Genomic DNA, 20,585 nt, shown 5'->3' with positions numbered 1-20,585 from the left:
ACATTTGAAATCCTTGATTGAATATCAAATGTGTAAACATCTGATATTATTCCCAGGTATTTTATAGACAAGAGGGTCACAGCAACAGTCAAATTATTGAAACAGAGAAACCTCAAGCAGTAGTCCCACTCCCTGATGCTGGAGTCTATATTATTGAAGTTCGAGCATGCAGTGAAGGAGGGGATGGAACCGCTAGCTCCCAAATCAGCGTCTCTTCATATTCAGGTAAGTTTCGACACAATAGGCTTAATTTGATAACCACTAACAATATTAAGATGGTGTAAAACTCATCAAAATTAACACGATGGATTGCATGGTTCAGAGACTTTGACGTTTCTCTTATTTTACTCGGATTTGCTATATGATCCTCCAATTAATACAAACCATGGTAGCCCACTCACAACTGTGGAATTTCTACAAATCTAGAAAAGAGTCATTTTCATTAAAATATCTTTATTTGTGAAATTCCCCTGTCTATCCTGATCTCAAGTAGTGTCTTGCTGGTCACTTGTGTTTTTCATTATTGCTTTTAACCAGTATTGCACTAATTTAATATATTATACCCATTTCTCTATTGTCATTATTGCCTTTATCATTAGATAATGTAAAGTGAGGGACAGGAAACTTTAAAGGGAATGTTTTTTAAATTAAAATTTGATTGTGTTTATGGATTTCAAAATAAATTATAAATTTCATTGAATATCTTTGTTTTGTTTTGTTTTGTTTTTCCAGCTTTATTGAAATATAATTGAGATATAGCATTGTATAAGTTTAAGGTGTAAAACTGTTGATTTGATACTCTTGTATATTGCAAATATGTACACAGATTTATTGCAAAAACATAGCTAATACCTCCATCATATCATATAACTGCTATTTCTTTTCTGTAGTGAGAACATTTAAAATCTACATTCTTAACAACTCTCAAGTATATATTACAGTTTTATTAATTACAATCATTATGCTATATATTAGATCTGTAGAACTTATTTGAACATCATTGTTATTATTAGCAATATTAATAATTTCTAGCTTTGAGTGAGCCCTTGCTATATGTCAGGCACGGTCATAAGTGCTTTACATACATCATCTTATTTAATCCTCTTAACAATCTATGAGATAGGTTGCACTATTCTTGTTTTACAGAGAAAATTTAAGTAACTTGCCTAAGATCACACTATTACTAAGTGGAAGAACCAGGATTCAATCCCACTGCCATCATTATTGCACCAGCAAGAGAAAACTGATTAAAGGAAGGGAGATTTTAACAAATTCAGAAAAAAGTAGTCATTTCATTGAGGTAGTCAAAAAAGAAAGGAAAGATTTCATTAGACAAATGTCTCATTGAGAAAATATTGGGCAATTTTTATTAAGGCCTTGTATTAAAATGTTTAATGTACATTTAATTAATAGGTAATTATGAATATTATTTATTGAGCAGTCATTCTCAAGCAGAAGTATCAACCTAAAGGGAAGTATCCAATGATGTTCTGTAGAACTCTGAATGCAGCTTTATTATATCCAATGTATTGCTCGACTTAGGTTAAGACCAGAGGCATTTCTTATGATTTTTTTTTTGATGCCACAAAGTGAGATAGAAGGAAAACATAGTGGAGAAAATAATAAGATAGACTGAAACTTTGAGGAAAAGCTGTTGCCATAATACTTGGTAAGTAAATTCTTACATAAAAATATAAGATGAGATAAAGGACATTATTGGGACAATTGATAAATTTGAATAATGTCTGTAACTTAGATAATATTATATCGACATTAATTTCTTGTTTTTAAAAATTGTACTGTATACATGAAAATGTCTTATTTTTAGGATCTGCACATTAAAGTATTTAGGGGTAAAAGTACATCATGTCTTCAACTTATTTTCAAATGGTTCAGGAAATAAATGTATGTATTTATAGAGAGAATAATAGAGCAAGAAGATAAAACATAAACATTTAAGGAATCTGGATGAATTCTTTATTTTATTCTCACTACATTTTGTGCATCGAAAATTATTTCAAAATGAACATTTAAAAATAAAAATCACATGATACAGAAAATCTGACTTTTTTTCAGAAATTCAGGTGAAAAGACCTGAGATCTTAAATACATTTTGGTCACACAAAAATTTAATACACTTTATGATTTATTTATAAAATTATAGTTTCAAGAGCAAGAAACGTAATAATGTTTGTACACTGATTCATTCACAATTGAAATGTTCAGATTTTCAAGAGCACATTGAAGAACTAAATATTATTTCTGAAAAGTGAAAAAGATAACAATTCTCTGCTTGCTTGATAAGTCTTAAATTTCTAATAACAACAATGCAAAGAGCATTTACTGAGCTCTGGTCGTGGTCTTTGCATTGTGCTAGGTGTTTTCTATATGTCATTTTATTTTATTCTCCTAGCAAACTTATGAGTTAAGTACTTTATTATTCTCTTGCTCTCCAAGGTTCCTTTCAACTGTAACACAATCAGATTCTAAAGTATCATCGAAATAATATCAGCCCCAAGATTAAAAGTACTTACAAACACCTTGATTCTCCCATTTATATTTTAATTAACTTGTAACTTCTATTCCATAAAAAAAATTATCAACATTTTTGTTTTAGTTAATAAAACACTTTGGCCAGTACAACCCATTTCCTGAGTTTTAATGAAGTGAAATCTCATGGTATTTTCTTAGACTGATAAAACATGAGCAAAGATTGATTTCATTCTTATCTTTTTCCAAAAACCAAAAGCCTAGGAAGTTGAATGACCTGCTCAAGTGAAATAGTTAGTTAGTTTTATATCTGGGACTAGAACTTAGTCCAATGTTTGTTGTTGTTTGTGTTTTGTTTTGTTTTGTTTTGCTATGCTGAAATAGCATATTTTTGCTTTGTGGATTCTATTCGGAATTTGAGATATAGATCCTACTTAGCATTATGAAAGTGAAGGTTTTTTTTTTGTAAAAATGTCATGTTAGTTGACTTAACAAGGATGCAGCCATTCTGAAATAAACAGAAAGAATGCTTTCACAGTCATTTATTAAGCATGCACATACCACTCCAGTGAGGCTTTGTCATCATGCCTTTCTTATAGCTCACATGTGGCCATGCACTTCACAATGACCCCATTTTGTACAAGTTGAAATATATGTAACACTCCCCAATATGTTGAATAATAGCTTTTATTAGTGCATTAGCTATAACAGTTTTCAAAGGAAAGAAGATTTGCTGCTTTTAGAGTGTGTATGTATTTAGTTTACCAAACAAAAGTTTCTTCAGCTCTTAAAGAAGCATCTGAAAAATAAATTTAGACTCTATCTTGTAACAAAAATCACACCCAGAATCCTGTTACACTCAGTCTGGTCATAGAGGATAACGTGACAGAGGGATAATTCCAAAAATCAGTTCATACATTTTATTATTAGTCTATCATGGTTTTAATCAAGGACAATCATTGTTTTAATAGAAACAACATATAAGAACATCTCTTTCCACTAATTCCTAGCTCAATGACTTTAAACAAGTTTCTATAATCTTTTTAAGCCCTGGTACCATCAGCAACACCAGGATAAATAATAGCACTTACTGCATAGGAATGTTGTGAGGATCAAATTAAATATCATGTATGAAGGGCTTTGTACAGTACTTGGCATATAATAAGCATTCATTAAATATCAATCGTGATGATGATACTTCCAAAGACCTCTGGCTTGAAGAACCATTCCTGAAGTTAGGTCTAAGGGCCATACTTAATTTGTGAATTTATGGAGCTATCAAAACTACTTCAGACTAATACATTAAAATCAGTGAGTTTAATCAAGCAACCACCCTAATACATTAACTGAATACAATGTTTTTGTCTCAAGAAGGAAGAACTTCTCCTGGGTAGAGGTAAGATAATGAAAGATGCCTCTTCTTTAACAAGTTTGGCATGATAATCTATAATTTAAGCCTGCTCAATTGAAACAGTCAAATCAATCAAGGACCCAGAAGTAAATTAAATAAATTAATATTTTATTATTAAATTTAAAAATTTACTTAAAAAATAAATTATGAATTCTTGTTGCCACAAACTTTTGCTCATTATTTTTACTCCATTTCCTGAACTGTGCACTATAGAAATTATTTTATTTTCATACCTGGAATTTGGGATATTTTCCATCAGTGCATCATGTTGACAATTATACTGAATTTCCTGATTAGGTGTATTTGTTCGACATGACACAGCCTTTTTAACACAATATTCCATATACACTTCTGCCCTCCATATACCTTTTGAGAACCCCAGACAACATCTTGTTTCATAAGCACAAGGAACGCTCTCATCAGAAAGAAGATTGATGTTGCATTCATTTATCTTAACATACCTAAAACAACTCTTTTCTAGCTCAGGCAAAACCAAAATAATTTTGTCCATATAATGCTTCTCTTTTCCACAGGTGGGAAAATCACTAGTGCTCAGTCAACCCTCCACACTCTTTCCACGTCTTCATCATCAGTAACGTTGCTTTTGGCATTGATGATTCCTTCAACCTCTTGGTGAAAACTACAGACTTAATTTTCTTTTCTTTGCTTTAGCTTGATAACAACAGTGAATAGAGTGTAATGTAAGTGGAGACCCAGGACCTTGAGATAAGCGTTAAAAACTTGGAACTACACATGTTGCACTTACAGGAGGTTAGGGGGAATATTACTTATCCATCAGGTTTCTCTTTGGTTTTTGTAAATGGAGAGGACAGTTATTGGTCCAATAAAAATATGCAGATTGTACGTAATAAATTTTGTAAGCAAAGGTAGTTTCTGTCAAATGTATTATTTACTTTTTTAGTATGTTGGAATTTGATTTTATATCTGATGACCCTGAGTGTGTGCCATCCATTTGTTAAGCAAATAGTCTCTAGCAGATCTGTTTCAAACACAAATACAAAACTGAGAATGAAAAATTTGCTTAAGACTCCAAGTCTACTGTTTTTCATTTTTCCTTTGGCTGACTATTCCGATTGACAAAGCAGCAGGAGATATAAAAAAAAAATAATTCAACTGTGTGGTCCATTATAGGATAAGTACACAAAAATTTTCTCAAAAAATATTGTATCATGAAATAGCAGAATTTGTCAATATGCTCTTCTATATGCATCCCTAGAGCAAGTTATTAGGATAGGGAATAAGCCATTTACATTAGTGCAAGGTAAATAGAAAGTGAGTCCAAATGAACTGAAGTGTTATTGTTTTTCATCAAGTACTATGTTAGCTAGCTGCAAATATAGTAAATGTTTATTTTTAATAACAAAATATAAAGTCACAAAAATATATATATGATCACTAAAAGCTGCAGGTACTGACATGCTGCCAAGGGTGCTAACTTGAAAATGAAATGAATATGGTACAGAGCTTCCCCATTTCCCCACCCACTGCCAAAAAGTTGTTGAATTAGGCCCAAGGTTTTCTTCTAACTGCAAATAATTTTAAGGACAATGAAAATCTGTTCTGCAAGTAATTTTGCATAGAGATAGTCTATGGATTAAAATGGTTCAAGCATTAAAAATGTTGATTTTTTTAAAGAGCTACATGCATCACATGCCATTAATAAAATCTTACCAACTATTAAAATAAAGAGGACCTCTTGGATAAATTGATTTTTTTTTAATTAAGCAGTGTGTGGAAACATGACCTCAGTACAGGGACTCAGCTAGTCCATCTAGCCATACACTGCTTAGGAGGTAATACCCATTTGTTCTTTGAGGACTCAACTTGAATCTAAGTGATCCTAGATACTTGTCAGAAAGTGAGGTGAAAGTTTTCTATGTGATGATATTTTACAGATATTCTAACCAGTATGAGAACATACCAGAGTTCACGTTAGACCCAAGAAGATGCCTGAAGGGATAGTTATTGCAAAGCCATATGCCAAAAAATAGCCTGGAGAAACTACTGTTTTACAGGTGTTGTTAATATGAGAACAAAAGGTAGATTCTTTTCTTTTCCTTTATAAAATCTAAACCTGTTAATTCTATTCACATCTTTAACAGCAAGCAAAATGAAGCAGTATTGAGTTCAAACTGCCAGCTCTAGAGGTTAATCCTTGTAGAACCAGAAGAGAGATTGGAGTTTCTGTTCTGAACATCCTCAGAGATTGTGTTCAGAGACACAGAACCTCTGTTTGTTTTGGTTACTCCTCCTCTTTGGGGGGGATTATGCCCAAGACAACCCTAAACAAACAAGAAGTGATTTAGAAGACTATTTTGGTTAATAGATTATTGTAGTAAATTACCACGGATGGTGAATATCAAAGCCTGTGAATAATGACAACCAAGTGGCCTTGCTTGAGTACCTCCTTCGGAGTGGGAGAGGCTGGACTTTGCATATAGAGAGATGGTAACTGTTTTGCAGGCAAAATATGAGTTCCCCCCAAGTATGGTGTAGCTTGCAGGAGCAGATTGTGCATCTGAAAAAAACTGCAGCAAGAATATTAAAGAATGGGCAATAATTTTTACTTCATATTTGATGAATCAAATCATTTTCTTCATTTTCCATGGTGTTTCATACTAGACTTAGCAGACTTTAAGAATTGAATTATTACTAAAGCTCTTATAAAACAAAGCCCAATGAAATATAATGTCAATACACGGCAAATTCAAATTAATCAATATTTCTGACTAGCTGATGGATGGTGTATATCTGACAGAATATTTAAATACAGAATGTCTGATGTATTCTTACAGGAATCAGTGATACGGGATGTTTTTATTCAACATGCACAGAGTATGTATTTTGCATCATAAACCTATTAAAAACAGGTTTTAAAATGTTTATGTACTTATGTATTACATACTTGTTACTTTGTAGAAAGCAGAACAGCATTCCTTATCAAGGTACATTATACTGAGTCAGCTTTTTCTTGGATGGAATAGTAACCGCAGAGTCTTAAATCACTAAACAGACTGTATTTTTATATAACATCAGTTGACCTCTGAAGAAAAAAAAGACTCCTCCTAATTAAAAATATCATGAAATTGAATGCTTTGCATACCCAAATGAAGGTACTGTGGACCCCATATCAAACCATTAAATATATAGTATGCAGTCTGTATATATACTATATATAATGGTATATACCATGTGGAAGGCACAGTCAGATAATAGTTCTGTGTACTGTTCTTGTAACATTAGATCTTTTTAATAAATAATTCTCTTTTTATTGTCTTTTATCTTCTCTCCTGTCAACTACATGTGTAACATTATTTTATGCAGACCACAATATGCTCATAATTATGGTAGTGTTTTCACACTGAAAATATCACTATGTTAGGACTCTGCATGTTGTTATCACGTTAGGTTCAAAAATCTTTGTAGAGGTCCATGGTAGTTTCAACTTGAAAACTGAAAGCTATGTCAAAGAATAAACCAGCAAAGAAGCAAGTACAAATGAGATAAATTCAGAGTTAAACTCATGTTTATTTATTCTCAAGAAGAATCCATTAAATGAGTTTTGTAAACAGTTTATTAAATACATACTTCTGCTTTTTCTAAGAGCAGTATATCCCAATCTATACCAGGTACAATTCTCATAGACAGAGATTTTGTGCCAGCACTTTTGTGTTTTCTTAGTACCATGTATACATCTCTATTATACCAGCAATCACATGATGTTACAATGATTTGTATATAAATGTTTCTTCGCCACTATCTAGGTCATGAGATCCTCCAAGGGAGACTATATTATGTTCATCTTAGAATTTCTCTCACTAGTGTCGAGCATAATACCTAGCACGTATCAAGTGAGCAATTGACTGGATTTAATTTCATGCTGGACTTTAAAATTTCCTTCAGAACAAGCTTCCAAAAGCTAGGGCTATCATCCAAATCACCTGGGAACCTAAAGCTCAGAGTCTGATTCAGTAGATCAGAGACAATGGAACTCTTATTTTCAAAATCTTCTCAAACACAAAATGATACAATTCTATTGAAGGGAACTTGGCAATAACTAATAAAATTTTATATGGATTTACACTTTGACCTAACAATCCCATGTCAAGGGATATATTCCTAAGGTAGACTACAAAAATATGCAATTTTAGGTGAATAAATAAGGTACAGAACAGTGGGTATATACTCCCTTTTGTGGAAGAAGTGGGAAAAATACAAACACATATTTGCTGATATTCTCTAAAAGAAATAATGGAAGAATAAACTAAAAACTAATAAAAATTTTTAGTTACTAAGGAAGTGGAGAATTGAATGTGGGAAAAAATATGCAAGCAAGCTCTTTCTCAACGTACTTGTTTCATAGTTTTGAGTTTGGAACTATATAAATGTTTTTCATTAATTTAAAAATCAAACAAAAAGGGAAAAGAAAGCAACCTCCAAAAAATAAGAATAAATGGAAAATTAACTATATATCAGTTAGATGACTGAGAAGTTAAATTTTTTCTTTATAGAAGAATTATAACCACAAAGATAAGTTTTTTTGTTTTTGTTTGTTTGTTTTTTGTTTTGTTGTGTTTTTGCTGTACACAGGCCTCTCACTGTTGTGGCCTCTCCCATTGCGGAGCACAGGTTCCGGACGCACAGGCTCAGTGGCCATGGCTCACGGGCCTAGCTGCTCCGTGGCATGTGGGATCTTCCCGGACCGGGGCACGAACCCATGTCCCCTGCATCAGCAGGCGGACTCTCAACCACTGAGCCACCAGGGAAGCCCAAAGATAAGTATTTTAATTCAGTATTTTGACAGTATTGAACAGTCATGTCCCATGTCATGCCTCTAATGAGACGTACATACCAAGGACAAACCACACACACACACACACACACACACACATCTTAATCTATATTCATTGGTCTTGTGAGTAATATAATTAGTATAATTGTTTTTGAAATAACCAGTATGTACATTTAAATGTTAAAATTATTAAAAGGGTATACTTTCAGAATAGAAGAACAGAGATACATACATATATAAAATAAAATCTGTAATCTTTGACTTAGAAATATCAGTATGAATTCATGGTTTATTTAACATTTTTCTTAAAAATGCCTGTTTATTAGCTTTGTTCACTGTAAAGGTTTATAAGAATAATGAACACCTGTAATTGACAAATAATACAAATAATGAATAAACAGTGCACAACTTGTGGTTTCCAAATTCCATTCACCACTAAAAGAAACGTTCTTGGGGAAATAGCTGATTTAAGTTCTCAGTAGGAATGTACAGGATGAGATTGGGACTCCTTATCGTGGTTATAAGGCTATCATTTAAGTGGAGACTTAATCACATCCCATTAGAAAAGACAGCATAACTTGAGCTCATAAAGAACAATAAGAGCAATTAATTGAAACATGTACAATATCTAAAAAGTTATTATTTCACACTAAGAAATGCAAAATCATTAATTTTCTTTGCTGGATACAAGATTCATCATTCTGGGAATTGCTATAAAATAAAAAAGAGAAAGAATTTAAGTATCTATTTTGCCTTTCCTGTAGGGACTGTGTTTCAGGACAATCAAATAATTCATGAAGGATAGCTCTACTTTAAAAATAATCACAGTTAATAAATGCAAAAGGACTCATAGAATTAAAAAATAACAAATACTTTACTCAGGCAATGATTATTAGTAGATGTTAAAACCATTAGGTAAAGTGCTGATGAAGAACATTTCAGTAGAACTATCAGTCTGCCGTCATCTGAACCCACTGATTTTTACATCATTGAAAGGAAGACACACAGATATTTAGTACATCCTGATATGATAGAATGAAATGTACACAGCACTACATCTTATTTCTTTCAATAAAAGAAACTTTTGTTCTTAGAAAAATATATATCATGCCACATTGTTGTGATCTAATTTGTTTTCCAATATTTATGTAACAGTAATAATACTGAGTTATATCTTTATAAAATACATAGTGATTCATAAATATGCAAGAATAAATTTTTATATTCAAGTACATTAAATGGATCAAAATAAAATTCACTGAATAGCTGGCTGTTCGCACCATAAAATTGAACTTCAGTTTCAATAAGCAAATTAATTTTTCCTTATGTTGCCATTTCAACAATATATAATAGAGGAGTAGCAACATCTTCTTGACCTGAATGTTAGAGTATAGTAAAAGAAGTTAGCAATCGAAGTTTTATCAGCATGTGATTCAGCTGAAGCATAACACAAGTATTCTGTGATGGTCAATTTCCTATTTTTATTGCTTCATCTATTTTCTAATTTTGAATTAAAGCCATGACAGTCACCAGAAAAATTTTACCTGTGGCCAAACATCTGTGATTTCTGTGGCATATTACATCAGTGATCTCTGTGGCATATTACATATTAACCTCTAAAAAGAACGAATAACTGCTAAAAAGACCATCACTGCAATACTTTAGAAATATTCCAATGCTAAACATTATCTATGCGACAGAAACTGGCTCTCCAAAACCCATTTACTTCTCTCCCCAGGAATACAGCTAAACCTTATTTCCCAACCTCTCTTTAACTTAAGTATGGTCAAACAACTGAGTTTCAGCTAATGGAAAGTAATGGAAGTTATGTGTGCTCTCTAGCAGTATCCTAACTCATACAGCTTAGGTTTTGCTTTCTAGGAATAACATCATTTTGCTGAAGCATAGATCTTTTCATAATGTAAAAAAATAAATATTGCTTAAAAATATATTTTAAAAATATCATGAGTTTCTATGTCAAGCGTACCATATGTATCTCTTCTGACTCCCTTGGCCTCACGTACCTCCCAGCCCTAGGATGCGTGTTCCACCTGAGCTGCCACCCAACTGACTAACTCCCTTTGTGTCCACTCAGTTCCACTGCTTGGGCCCAACAAATACCTTGACCTAAGGCACAAGGTACTACTATTTGTTTGCCACTCTCAGAGCCAGGCCAACCAAGCACACCTCTAAGATTCTGGTCCCTCTCACAACTCCTGTATGCAGATAAAATATCACAGTGCAGGACATAGAATCTGACTTCCTAACTAGCTCCTAAAAGTTTCAGATGATGAAGAAAAGAAGTGCAAAACACTAATTCCTAGGGATGAACATTAACCAATGGTAAATAAAAGAAGATGGAGTTAGACAGATGTACTTACTCCCTTCTTTTCTCTCTTATGGATGCTCCAAAGCATGATTTTTTTATAAAGCCTTTCTGCAGACTCCCACATGGCCACACAGATGTGTTTGGCAAGGATATGTCTCCAACAAAGCTTAGCGTAAAACAAAAACCTGAGTAAATATTATCTGACATTGCTTCCCACTCTTCCCTGCTTCGCTTTCTATTTCCCTTACTCGTGCTGCCCTGAGATTGCACCAAAATCTATTTACTAAGGAACCTGGGCTGAGACAGTTTCTATTATCCATTAAAGGGAACCATGGTTGCTTGAAGAAATTGTTGATTTGAGGTTTGGGGCAAAAATTTTACAAAATAAGCCTGCATTGTCTAGTGGTTCCAGAAAGCAATGGGGTCATGATAAATGGACACAGGATCCATCTTGAAAATGTTTCCAGTGAAACATGTTAAACAAATAAGATTTGGAAACACCATTTTGCAACCCCTAGTGAAATATTGATCCAGGCAACATTTATCAATGGATGCTAAAACAAACCCTTGCAAGAACTGTTGACGAGAAATCTGACATCGGATAACCAACACATGAACCTACCAATTTATTTTAGTATCATTAAATTGGGACAGTCTTTCATTGTTGGCCACTTGATGTGATGTAATATGAAATATATAATGCTTCAATGAAGCTTTCTTGATTTCTGCATGTAATCAACTTCCATATCTAAGTAGGTTGAAAAACACATAAGGAATAGAAAAAATGTCTTACATAAGACCATGAAAAAGTAATTGGTCAAATCTGGAATGTTGAACACTCTTGAGGATAATAGTCATGTTTATTTGAGAGATCAATAACATGATGGGAAAGAAGGGAAGAAATGGGCATTCCTTGTTAAATAAAACTTAAGAAATGGAATAAAATGCAAAGACATTGTTTAAATTATGATCCAAATAAATCATTCATAATAAGTGATATTTGTTTAAAAAGTAGAAAAAATGTAATGTGGTTTACATAGAATATGATATACTATTGATAATTTCTTTAGATATGACAATGTATTGTAGTTATTTTTAAAAATGTTTTGGAAAAAGATATGACATAACATGATGGCAAGGATTTAAATTATTTACTTATTTAAATTGAGATATAATTGATATATATTATGTTAGTTTCATGACATTTTCATACATTATAAAATTATCACGACAATAAGTCTGTCCCATCTGTCCCCATACAAAGTTATTATAATATTGCTGACCATACACCTTATGCTATATATTACAACCCCATGACTTATATATTATATAGTTGAGGTTTGTACCACTTCATCCCCTTCACCTATTTCACCCCCCCACAAACTCATCCTTCTGGCTACCACAAATTTGTTCTCTACATCTATGAGTCTATTTTTGTTTCATTTTGTTTGTTGGTTTGTTTTGTTTTTATAATTGCATATATGAGATTGTGTCATATTTGTCTTTCTTGGTCTGACTTATTTCACTTAGCATAACATCCTCTAGATTTATCCACATTGTCACAAATGGCAACATTTCATTTTTTATGACTGAGTAATATTCCATTGTGTAAATATACTACATCTTCTTTTTCCATTTGTCTATTGATGGACATTTAGGTAGTTTCCATACCTTGGCTATTGTAAACAATGCTGCAATCCACATTAGAGAGCATACACCTTTTAAAATTAGTGTTTTTGTTATTTTGGGTAAATGTCCAGAAGTAAAGTTAATGAATCATATGGCAGTTCTATTTTTAAATATTTTAGGAACCTCCATACTGTCTTCCATTATGGCTGCACCAACTTATAATCTCACCAACAGCACACAAGTATTCCCTTTTCTCCACAACCTCACCAATACTTATTACTTGTCACCTTTTAGATGATGTCTATTCTGAAAGGTGTAAGGTGGTACCTCATCATGGATTTGACTTGTGTTTCCCTCGTGATTAATGTTTATCATCTTTTTATGTGTCTACTGGCCATCTGTATATTTTCCTTAGAAAAATGTCTATTCAGATACTCCATTTTTTTAATCATGCTGTTTGTTCTTTTGATGTTGAGTTGTATGAGTTATTTGTATTTTTTTATATTAACACCTTATCAGATATACTGTTTTCAAATACATTCTTCCATTCAGTAGGTGGCATTTTTGTTTGGTTGATAGCTTTGTTCACTGTGTAAAAACTTTTTAGATTGATGCAGTCCTTTGTTAATTTTGCTTTTGTTTTCTTTGCCAGAGAAGACATATCCAAAAAAACTATTGCTAAGACTGATGTCAAAGACATTTCAAGAATATTTGTGGTTTCAGCTCTTACACTTGTCTTTAATCCATTTTGAGTTTATTATTGTATATGTCCTGGGAAAGCAGTACAGTTTGATTCTTTTCCATGTAGCTGTCCAGTTTTCACAACACCATTTATTGAAGATGCTCTCTTTTCCCATTGTATATTCTTGCCTCCTTTGTCATAGATTAATTGCCCATATGTGCATCAGTTTATTTCTGCAGTCCCTATTTTATTCCATTGACCTATTTGTCTATTTTTGTGCCAATAAAATACTCCTTTTGTTACTGTAGATTTATAGTATACTTTGAAATCAGAGAGCATAATACCCCTAGCTTTTTCTTCTTTCTCAAGATTGCTTTGGCTATCAGGGTATTTTGTGTTTCCATACAAATTTTAGAATTATTTGTTCTACTTCTGTGAAAAATGTCACTGATATTTTGATACAGATTACATTGAATCTGTAGATTGCCTTGAGTTTTATAGTCCTTTTAAAATTATTAATTATATCAGTCATGAGCATGGTATATCTTTCTATTTGTTTATATCATTTTCAATTTCTTCTATCAATATCTCATAGTCTTCCAAGTATCAGTCTTTTACCTCCTTGGTTAGATTTATTCCTAGGCATTTTATTCTCACTGATGCAATGTAAATGGGATTGTTTTCTTAATTTCTTTTCCTGATAGTTCTTTGTTAGTGTATAGAAACTCAACAGATTTTGGTAAATTAATATTGCATCTTGTAACTTTACTAAATTCATTTATTAGTTCTAATAGTTTTTTGGTGGTATCTTTAGAATTTTCTACATATAGTATCATGTCATCTGCAGTGATAGTTTTACTTCCTTTCCAATTTGAATTCCTTTTATTTCTTTTTCTTGTCTGATTTTTGTGCCTTCCAAAACTATGTTGAATAAAAGAGGTGAAAGTGGGCATCCTTGTCTTGTTCCTGACCTTAGAGGAAATACTTTTAGCTTTTCACCATTGATGAAGATGTTGGTTATACGTCTTTCATATATGGCATTTATTACGTTGAAGTATATTCCCTTATACCCACTCTGTTGAGAGTTTTTATCATAAATATATGTTGAATTTTGCCACAAGACTTTTTTGCATCTATTGAGTTGACCACATGATTTTTATTCTTCAGTTTGTTAGTTTGGCGTATCACACTGAATGATTTGTGGACATTGAACCACCCTTAAATCACTAGGATAAATACAACTTAATCATGGTGTATGATGTTTTTAATGTATTGTTGAATCTGTTCACTAATATTTTGTTGAGAATTTCTGCATCTATTTTATCACTGATATTGGCCTGTAATTTTCTTGTTTTGTAGTGTCTTTCTCTGGTTTTTGCATCAGAGTGACGCTGGACTGTTAGAATGAATTCAAAGGCATTTTTCTTCTTCAATTTTGGAATACTTTAAAGAAGAGTGTTAACTCTTCTTTAAATGTTTGTAGAATTCAACTGTGAACATGTCTGGTTCTCCACTTTTGTTTTTTGAGAGATTTTTACATTATTATTATTGATTGAATTTAATCACTGATACTTGATTTCTGTTTAAATATTTTCTATTTCTTCCTGATCCACTCTTGGGAAAGTGTATGTTTCCAGAAATGTATCCATTTCTTCTATGTTGTCCATTTTAAAAGCATATAATTACTGATAGTAATCTTTTATGATCCTTCATATTTCTGTGCTGTTGATTGTAAGTTATCCTCTTTTATTCTGAAGTTATATATTTGGGCCCTCTCTCTTTTTTCTTGACAAGTCTGGCTAAAGGTTTAATTTTATTTATCTTTCAAAAAATCAGCTCCTACTTTCATGATCTTTTCTATTTCTTTTAGTCTTTATTTCATTTTTTCTGCTCTAATATTTATGAGTTTTTTCCTTCTACTACATTTGGGGTTTTTGTTCTCCTTTATCTAGTTCCTTTAGATGTAAGGTTAGGTTGTTTATTTGAGATTTTTCTTATTTCCTGAGGTAAGCTTGAATTGCTACAAAATTCCCTCTTAGAACTGCTTTTGCTGACTCCCATAGGTTTTGAATCGTGTTTTCATTTTCATTTGTCTCCAGGTATTTTCTTATTTCCTCACTGATTTTTGTGGTAGTAGTAAACAAGTATATTGTGTAGTCTCCACTTGTTTTGCAGGATTTTTCTTGTTGTTGATTTCTAGTCTCATAAAGTTGTAGTCAGAAAAGATACTTGATATGATTTCAAATGTCTTAAATTTACTGAGACTTATTTTGTGGCTTAGCATGTTATCTATCCTAGAGAATCTTCCATGGGCACTGAGAAAAATGTGTATTCTGCTGTTTTGGGATAAAATGTTCTATATTTATCTATTAAATTCATCTGATCTAATGTGTGATTGATTAAAAGCCAGTGTTTCCTTGTTGATTTTCTCTGTATATGATCTATCCACTGATGTAAGTGGGGTATGAAAGGCCCTTACTACCATTGTATTATTGTCAATATCTCCCTTTATGTCTGTCAATATTGTTTTATGTATTTAACTGTTTTTTAACTGTATTTATCTACTGTAAAGCTACAATAATCAAGACAGTGTGGCATTTATTTAAAAATAGATCAATGAAACAGAATTGAGAACCCAGAAATAAACTCACATAAATGTAGTCTACTGATATTGAACAAAGAAACAAAGGCAATATAATGGAGCAAAAATTGTCTTTTCAACAAATGCGGCTGATACAATTGGATATCCATCCATATACAAAATAAATAAATAAATCTAGACATAGACATTACACTCTTCACAAAATGAATTATAGACCTAAATGTAAAAATGCAAACTTATAAAACTCATAGAAGATAGCATAGGAGAAAACCTAGATGACCTTGGATATGATGATAACTTTGATATAACACTAAAGGCATGATACATAAAAGAAATAATTGATAAGCTGCAGCTCCTCTCCCTCAGCAAACACATCAAAAACATATCTATATGTGGAACAATTCTCACTGAAAACTAACTAAAAATTAGAAGAAGGACTCTTGTGCAACCAAGGTTGTAACAAAGATATGCATATAATTGGGTAGGAAGGAAAGAACAGTGATTGGTTCAAGACTTGTGCTCATGGGAAGGAACTCAGAGTAAAAGTTAGAATTCACAGGCAGACACCCTTCTTGGGGAGTGAGTGGTGAGAGCCACAGACTGGATGCCCTAGTCCTAGGGGCCTACATGAGGGAGACAAACCCCTTTGGCTGGCTGGAAGAGTGCTGGAACTGACAGGTGGGTTGTGGAAAGCCAAACTCCACTTGTGAGGAGTGTGCATATAGCCTTGCCTGTGAGGCAGGGTGGAGAGTTCTGAAAAGTAGTTTCAGAGTTTCTTACAACTGCTTTGATGCACACCTCAGCCCAAGCCAAGTAAATTATCCAGCCCTGCTCACTCCACAACACAGCTTGGCACTGGATCTGGGGAAGCCACAACCAGGGAGAAGACTTGACCATGGGAAGCAGAGGTGACTCAGTCCTGGGGCAGAGCCTGGGTGGGGTGGCAGTGGCCATTTTTGGTGCTTACCCAAGCAGTGCATCAGAAGCCGCCCAGATCTCTGAGGGTGGCCTCTCCACCATAGCTCACTCCCCAGTACGTGTTGAGAGTCCATGCAGCCCCCGACTTCCCTGTAGTGTGGCTCCACAATAGAGCAGGGACAGAAGAAGCTGGGAACACTGACTGTAAGGGAGAAAGGAGACTTGCACATGAAGCTGCATCTGAGCAGATTGAGGGGGAAAATTGTGGGCACCTGTACAGGCAACACATTGGAGACAGCTCAGACTTCTGTCTGAAGCCTCATGAGCCAAGAGCCCATATAGGCTCCACTTGTTTCAGCACTCCTGCCCTCTGAAGCAAGTATCCCAGTGCAAGAAGAGGGGAAAACACATACTTAAAAGGAACAGAGCCAACTTTCACAGAACCCCAAGGGCTTCTGCTCCAGCAACTTAGGATCAGAACCCCCTCCAGATAGGGCAGTGATGGTCACTGAGAAGAAGGGAAATCCCATTTCACACCTGGCTCCAGTTCTAACCCCTCCATCTCCAGCCCCACCCCTACCAAGGTGATAGTTGCCCACTCACACTGAAGAAAGATGTGATTTGCCTTCACATCAAATCCAGCTCTTTCATTAAAGTCACTGGGTACACACAGTCTGTATAGGAATGTTCCCACATAAGAACACCCCTTCAAGACACCGGTAGGTAACTGTTTCATCTAAATTTAAAGAGACAGAGAAAGTTAAGCAAAATGAAAGGGCAGAGGAAGTTCTCTCCATTGAAAGAGCAAGAGAATACTCTCGAAAAAATAATGAAAGGGAAATAAACAATTTACTATATAAAAAAACAAAGCATTGGTAATAAAAATTAACTGAATTAGGGAAAAGAATATATGTACACATTGTAAATTTTAATAAGGAACTTGAAAATATAAAAAAAAATCTAATCATAAATTAAGAATTAAATAGCTGAAATTAAAAACACACTAGAAGGAAAGAGTAGTAAACTAAGTAATACAGAAGAACACATAAGTGATTAGAAAAATAGAATAACAGAAATCATCCAATCAGAACTGAAAAAAGAACAGATTTAAAAATATGAAAACATTGGAATTGATACATATACACTATTGATACTATGTATAAAATAGACAACTGATGGGAACATACTATATAGCACAGGGAACTCTACTTAATGCACTGTGGTGTCCTAAGTGAGAGGGAAATCCAAAAGGGAGGGGATATATGTATATGTATGGCTGATTCATTTTGCTGTGCAGTAGAAGCTACTTTGTAAAGCAACTATACTCCAATAAAGATTAATTAATTAAAAAATATGATTTAAAAAAGTTAAGAGTTTTCTGGGATAACATTATGCATACCAAAATTCACAATTTATGGGTCCCAGAAGGAGAAGAGAGAGAGAAAGGGATTGAAAATGTATTTGATGGAATTATGACTGAAACTTCCCAAACATGAATAAGGAATCAGATATCTAGGTACAGGAAGAACAGAGAATCCCAAACAAGATGAACGCAAACAGACACACACCAAGACATATTATAATTAAAATGGTTAAATGTATAGATAAAGAGAGAATTCTTAATGCTGCAAGGGAGAAACATGGAGTCAAACACAAGAGAATTACCATAAGGCTTTAGCTGGTTTCTCTGCAGAAACTTTGCAGGTCAAAGGGAGTGACATAATATATTCAAAGTGATGAGAGAGAAAAACCTGCAACCTAGAATACTCTACCCACCAAGATTATCATTTAGAACAGAAGGAGAAATAAAGAACTTCTCAGACAAGCAAAAACTAAAAGAATTCATCAATACCAAAACTACCCTAAATGAAATGTTAAAAAGTCTTATCTAAGTGGAAAAGAAGTAAGAATCTATATTAAATGGAAAAATCCCACAGGTAAGGGTAAATAACAATATATAGTAAAGGCACTGACTCAGCCACTTAAAGAAGCTAGTACAAAGGTTAAAAGACCAAAATTGTTAAATTCATTATAATTATAATAAATAGTTAAGGGAGAGGCATGAGAAGTAAAATGTAACATCAAAAACACAAAATGTAGGGGGAGGTGTAAAAAATGTATATCTTTTAAAGTATGTTTAAACTTAAATGACTATAATTTTAAAACAAGTAGATATACTTATAGGTCAATATATATGATCTCCATAGTAACCACATATCAAAAACATACAATAGACATGCAAAAACTAGAGAGAAAGGAATGCAATCATACCACTAAAGAAATTATCAAACCACAAAGGAAGAAACTAAAAGAAGAGTAAAAGAACATAGAAGAGCTACAAAAACAACAAGAAGACAAGTAACAAAATGGCAATAAGTACATACACTTTAATAATCACTTTAAATGTCAATAGATTATATGCTCCAATCAAAAGACATAGGATGGTTGATTAGACTAAAAAAGCAGGATCTTTCTATATGCTGCATATAAGAGAGTCACTTCAGAGATAAAGATACACTGAAAGACTGAAAAGAAGACAATGGAAAAATATATCATGCAAACGAAAATGAAAAGAAAGCAGGAGTAACAATACTCTTATCAGACAAAATAGACTTTAAAACCTAGGCTATAACAAAAGACAAAGAAGATCATTATATAATGATAAAGGGATCAATGCATGAGAGGATACTATACTTGCTAACATATGTGCACCCAACACGGGTACACTTAAATGTGTAAAGCAAAGAGTAAAAGACATAAAGGGAGAAACTGACAATAATACAATAATAGTAGGGGACTTTAACACTCCACTGACATCAATAAACAGATCATCCAGACAGATAATCAGTAAAGCAATAGTAGTCTTTAATGACAAAACAGACCAGTTCAACTTAATACATATCTATAGGACATTACATTGAAAAACAGAATAATACACATTATTTTCAAGTGCACATGAAAAATTCTCCAGGCTAAATCACATGCTAGGCCACAAAACAAGTCTCAACAAAGTTAGAGGACAGAAATTGTATCAAGCATTTTTCTCTGACAATGATATGAAACTATAAATTAATTGCAGAAAGAAAAATGAGAAAAGAACAAACATGTGGAGATGAAACGTGTTAATAAAAAAAAAAGTGGGTCAATGAAGAAATCAAAGAGGAATCAGAAAATACCTCAAGACAAATGAAAATGGAAACCCAATACTGTAAAATTTATGAAGTGAAACAAAAGCACTTCTAAGAGAGAAGTTTATAGCAATACATGCCTTCCTCAAGAAACAAGGAATATCTCAAATAAGCAACTTAACCTACCACCTAGGAGAATTAGAAAAAGAAGAACAAAGTCCAAAGTCAGCAGAGGGAAGAAAATAATAATGATTAAAGAGGAAATAAATAAAATAGACATTAAAAAACTATAGAAAGAGCAATGAAACCAAGAGCTGTTTTTTCTAACAGATAAACAAAAATGACAAACCTTTAATTAGGATCACCAAGAAGAAAAGAGAGAGAACCCAAATAAACAAAATAAGAAATTAAAGAGGAGAAATAACACCCAATACCACAGATGCAAAAATCATTAGAGGATACTATGAACATACAACTTGAAACATAGAAACTTGAACTAGAAACATAGAAACTTGAAACTAGAAACATACAACTTGTCAAGACTGAATCAAGAAGAAAAAGACATTTGAACAGACTGCTCACT

General features: G+C 33.1%; 1 protein-coding gene across 3 annotated transcripts in view; it reads left to right on the top strand.

Annotated features, from left to right (window-relative positions):
• The window catches only part of CNTN5 (contactin 5), a gene marked incomplete at both ends in the record, with an annotated part of 849,213 nt that extends 844,675 nt beyond the window's left edge, over nt 1–4,538 (top strand). For all 3 annotated transcript variants that reach the window (XM_081239350.1, XM_081239349.1, XM_081239348.1), the window contains 2 exons: nt 57–225; nt 4,435–4,538. In XM_081239350.1, coding sequence (XP_081095476.1) covers nt 57–225; nt 4,435–4,538 — 273 coding nt within the window. The remainder of the gene's footprint in view (nt 1–56; nt 226–4,434) is intronic.
• Between the last annotated feature and the right edge of the window lie 16,047 nt (nt 4,539–20,585).

This window comes from Mesoplodon bidens, assembly GCF_964165515.1.
Source record: "Mesoplodon bidens genome assembly, chromosome: 7".
Taxonomy (NCBI): Eukaryota; Metazoa; Chordata; class Mammalia; order Artiodactyla; family Ziphiidae; genus Mesoplodon; species Mesoplodon bidens.
This window is presented reverse-complemented; position numbering and strand designations above follow the sequence as displayed.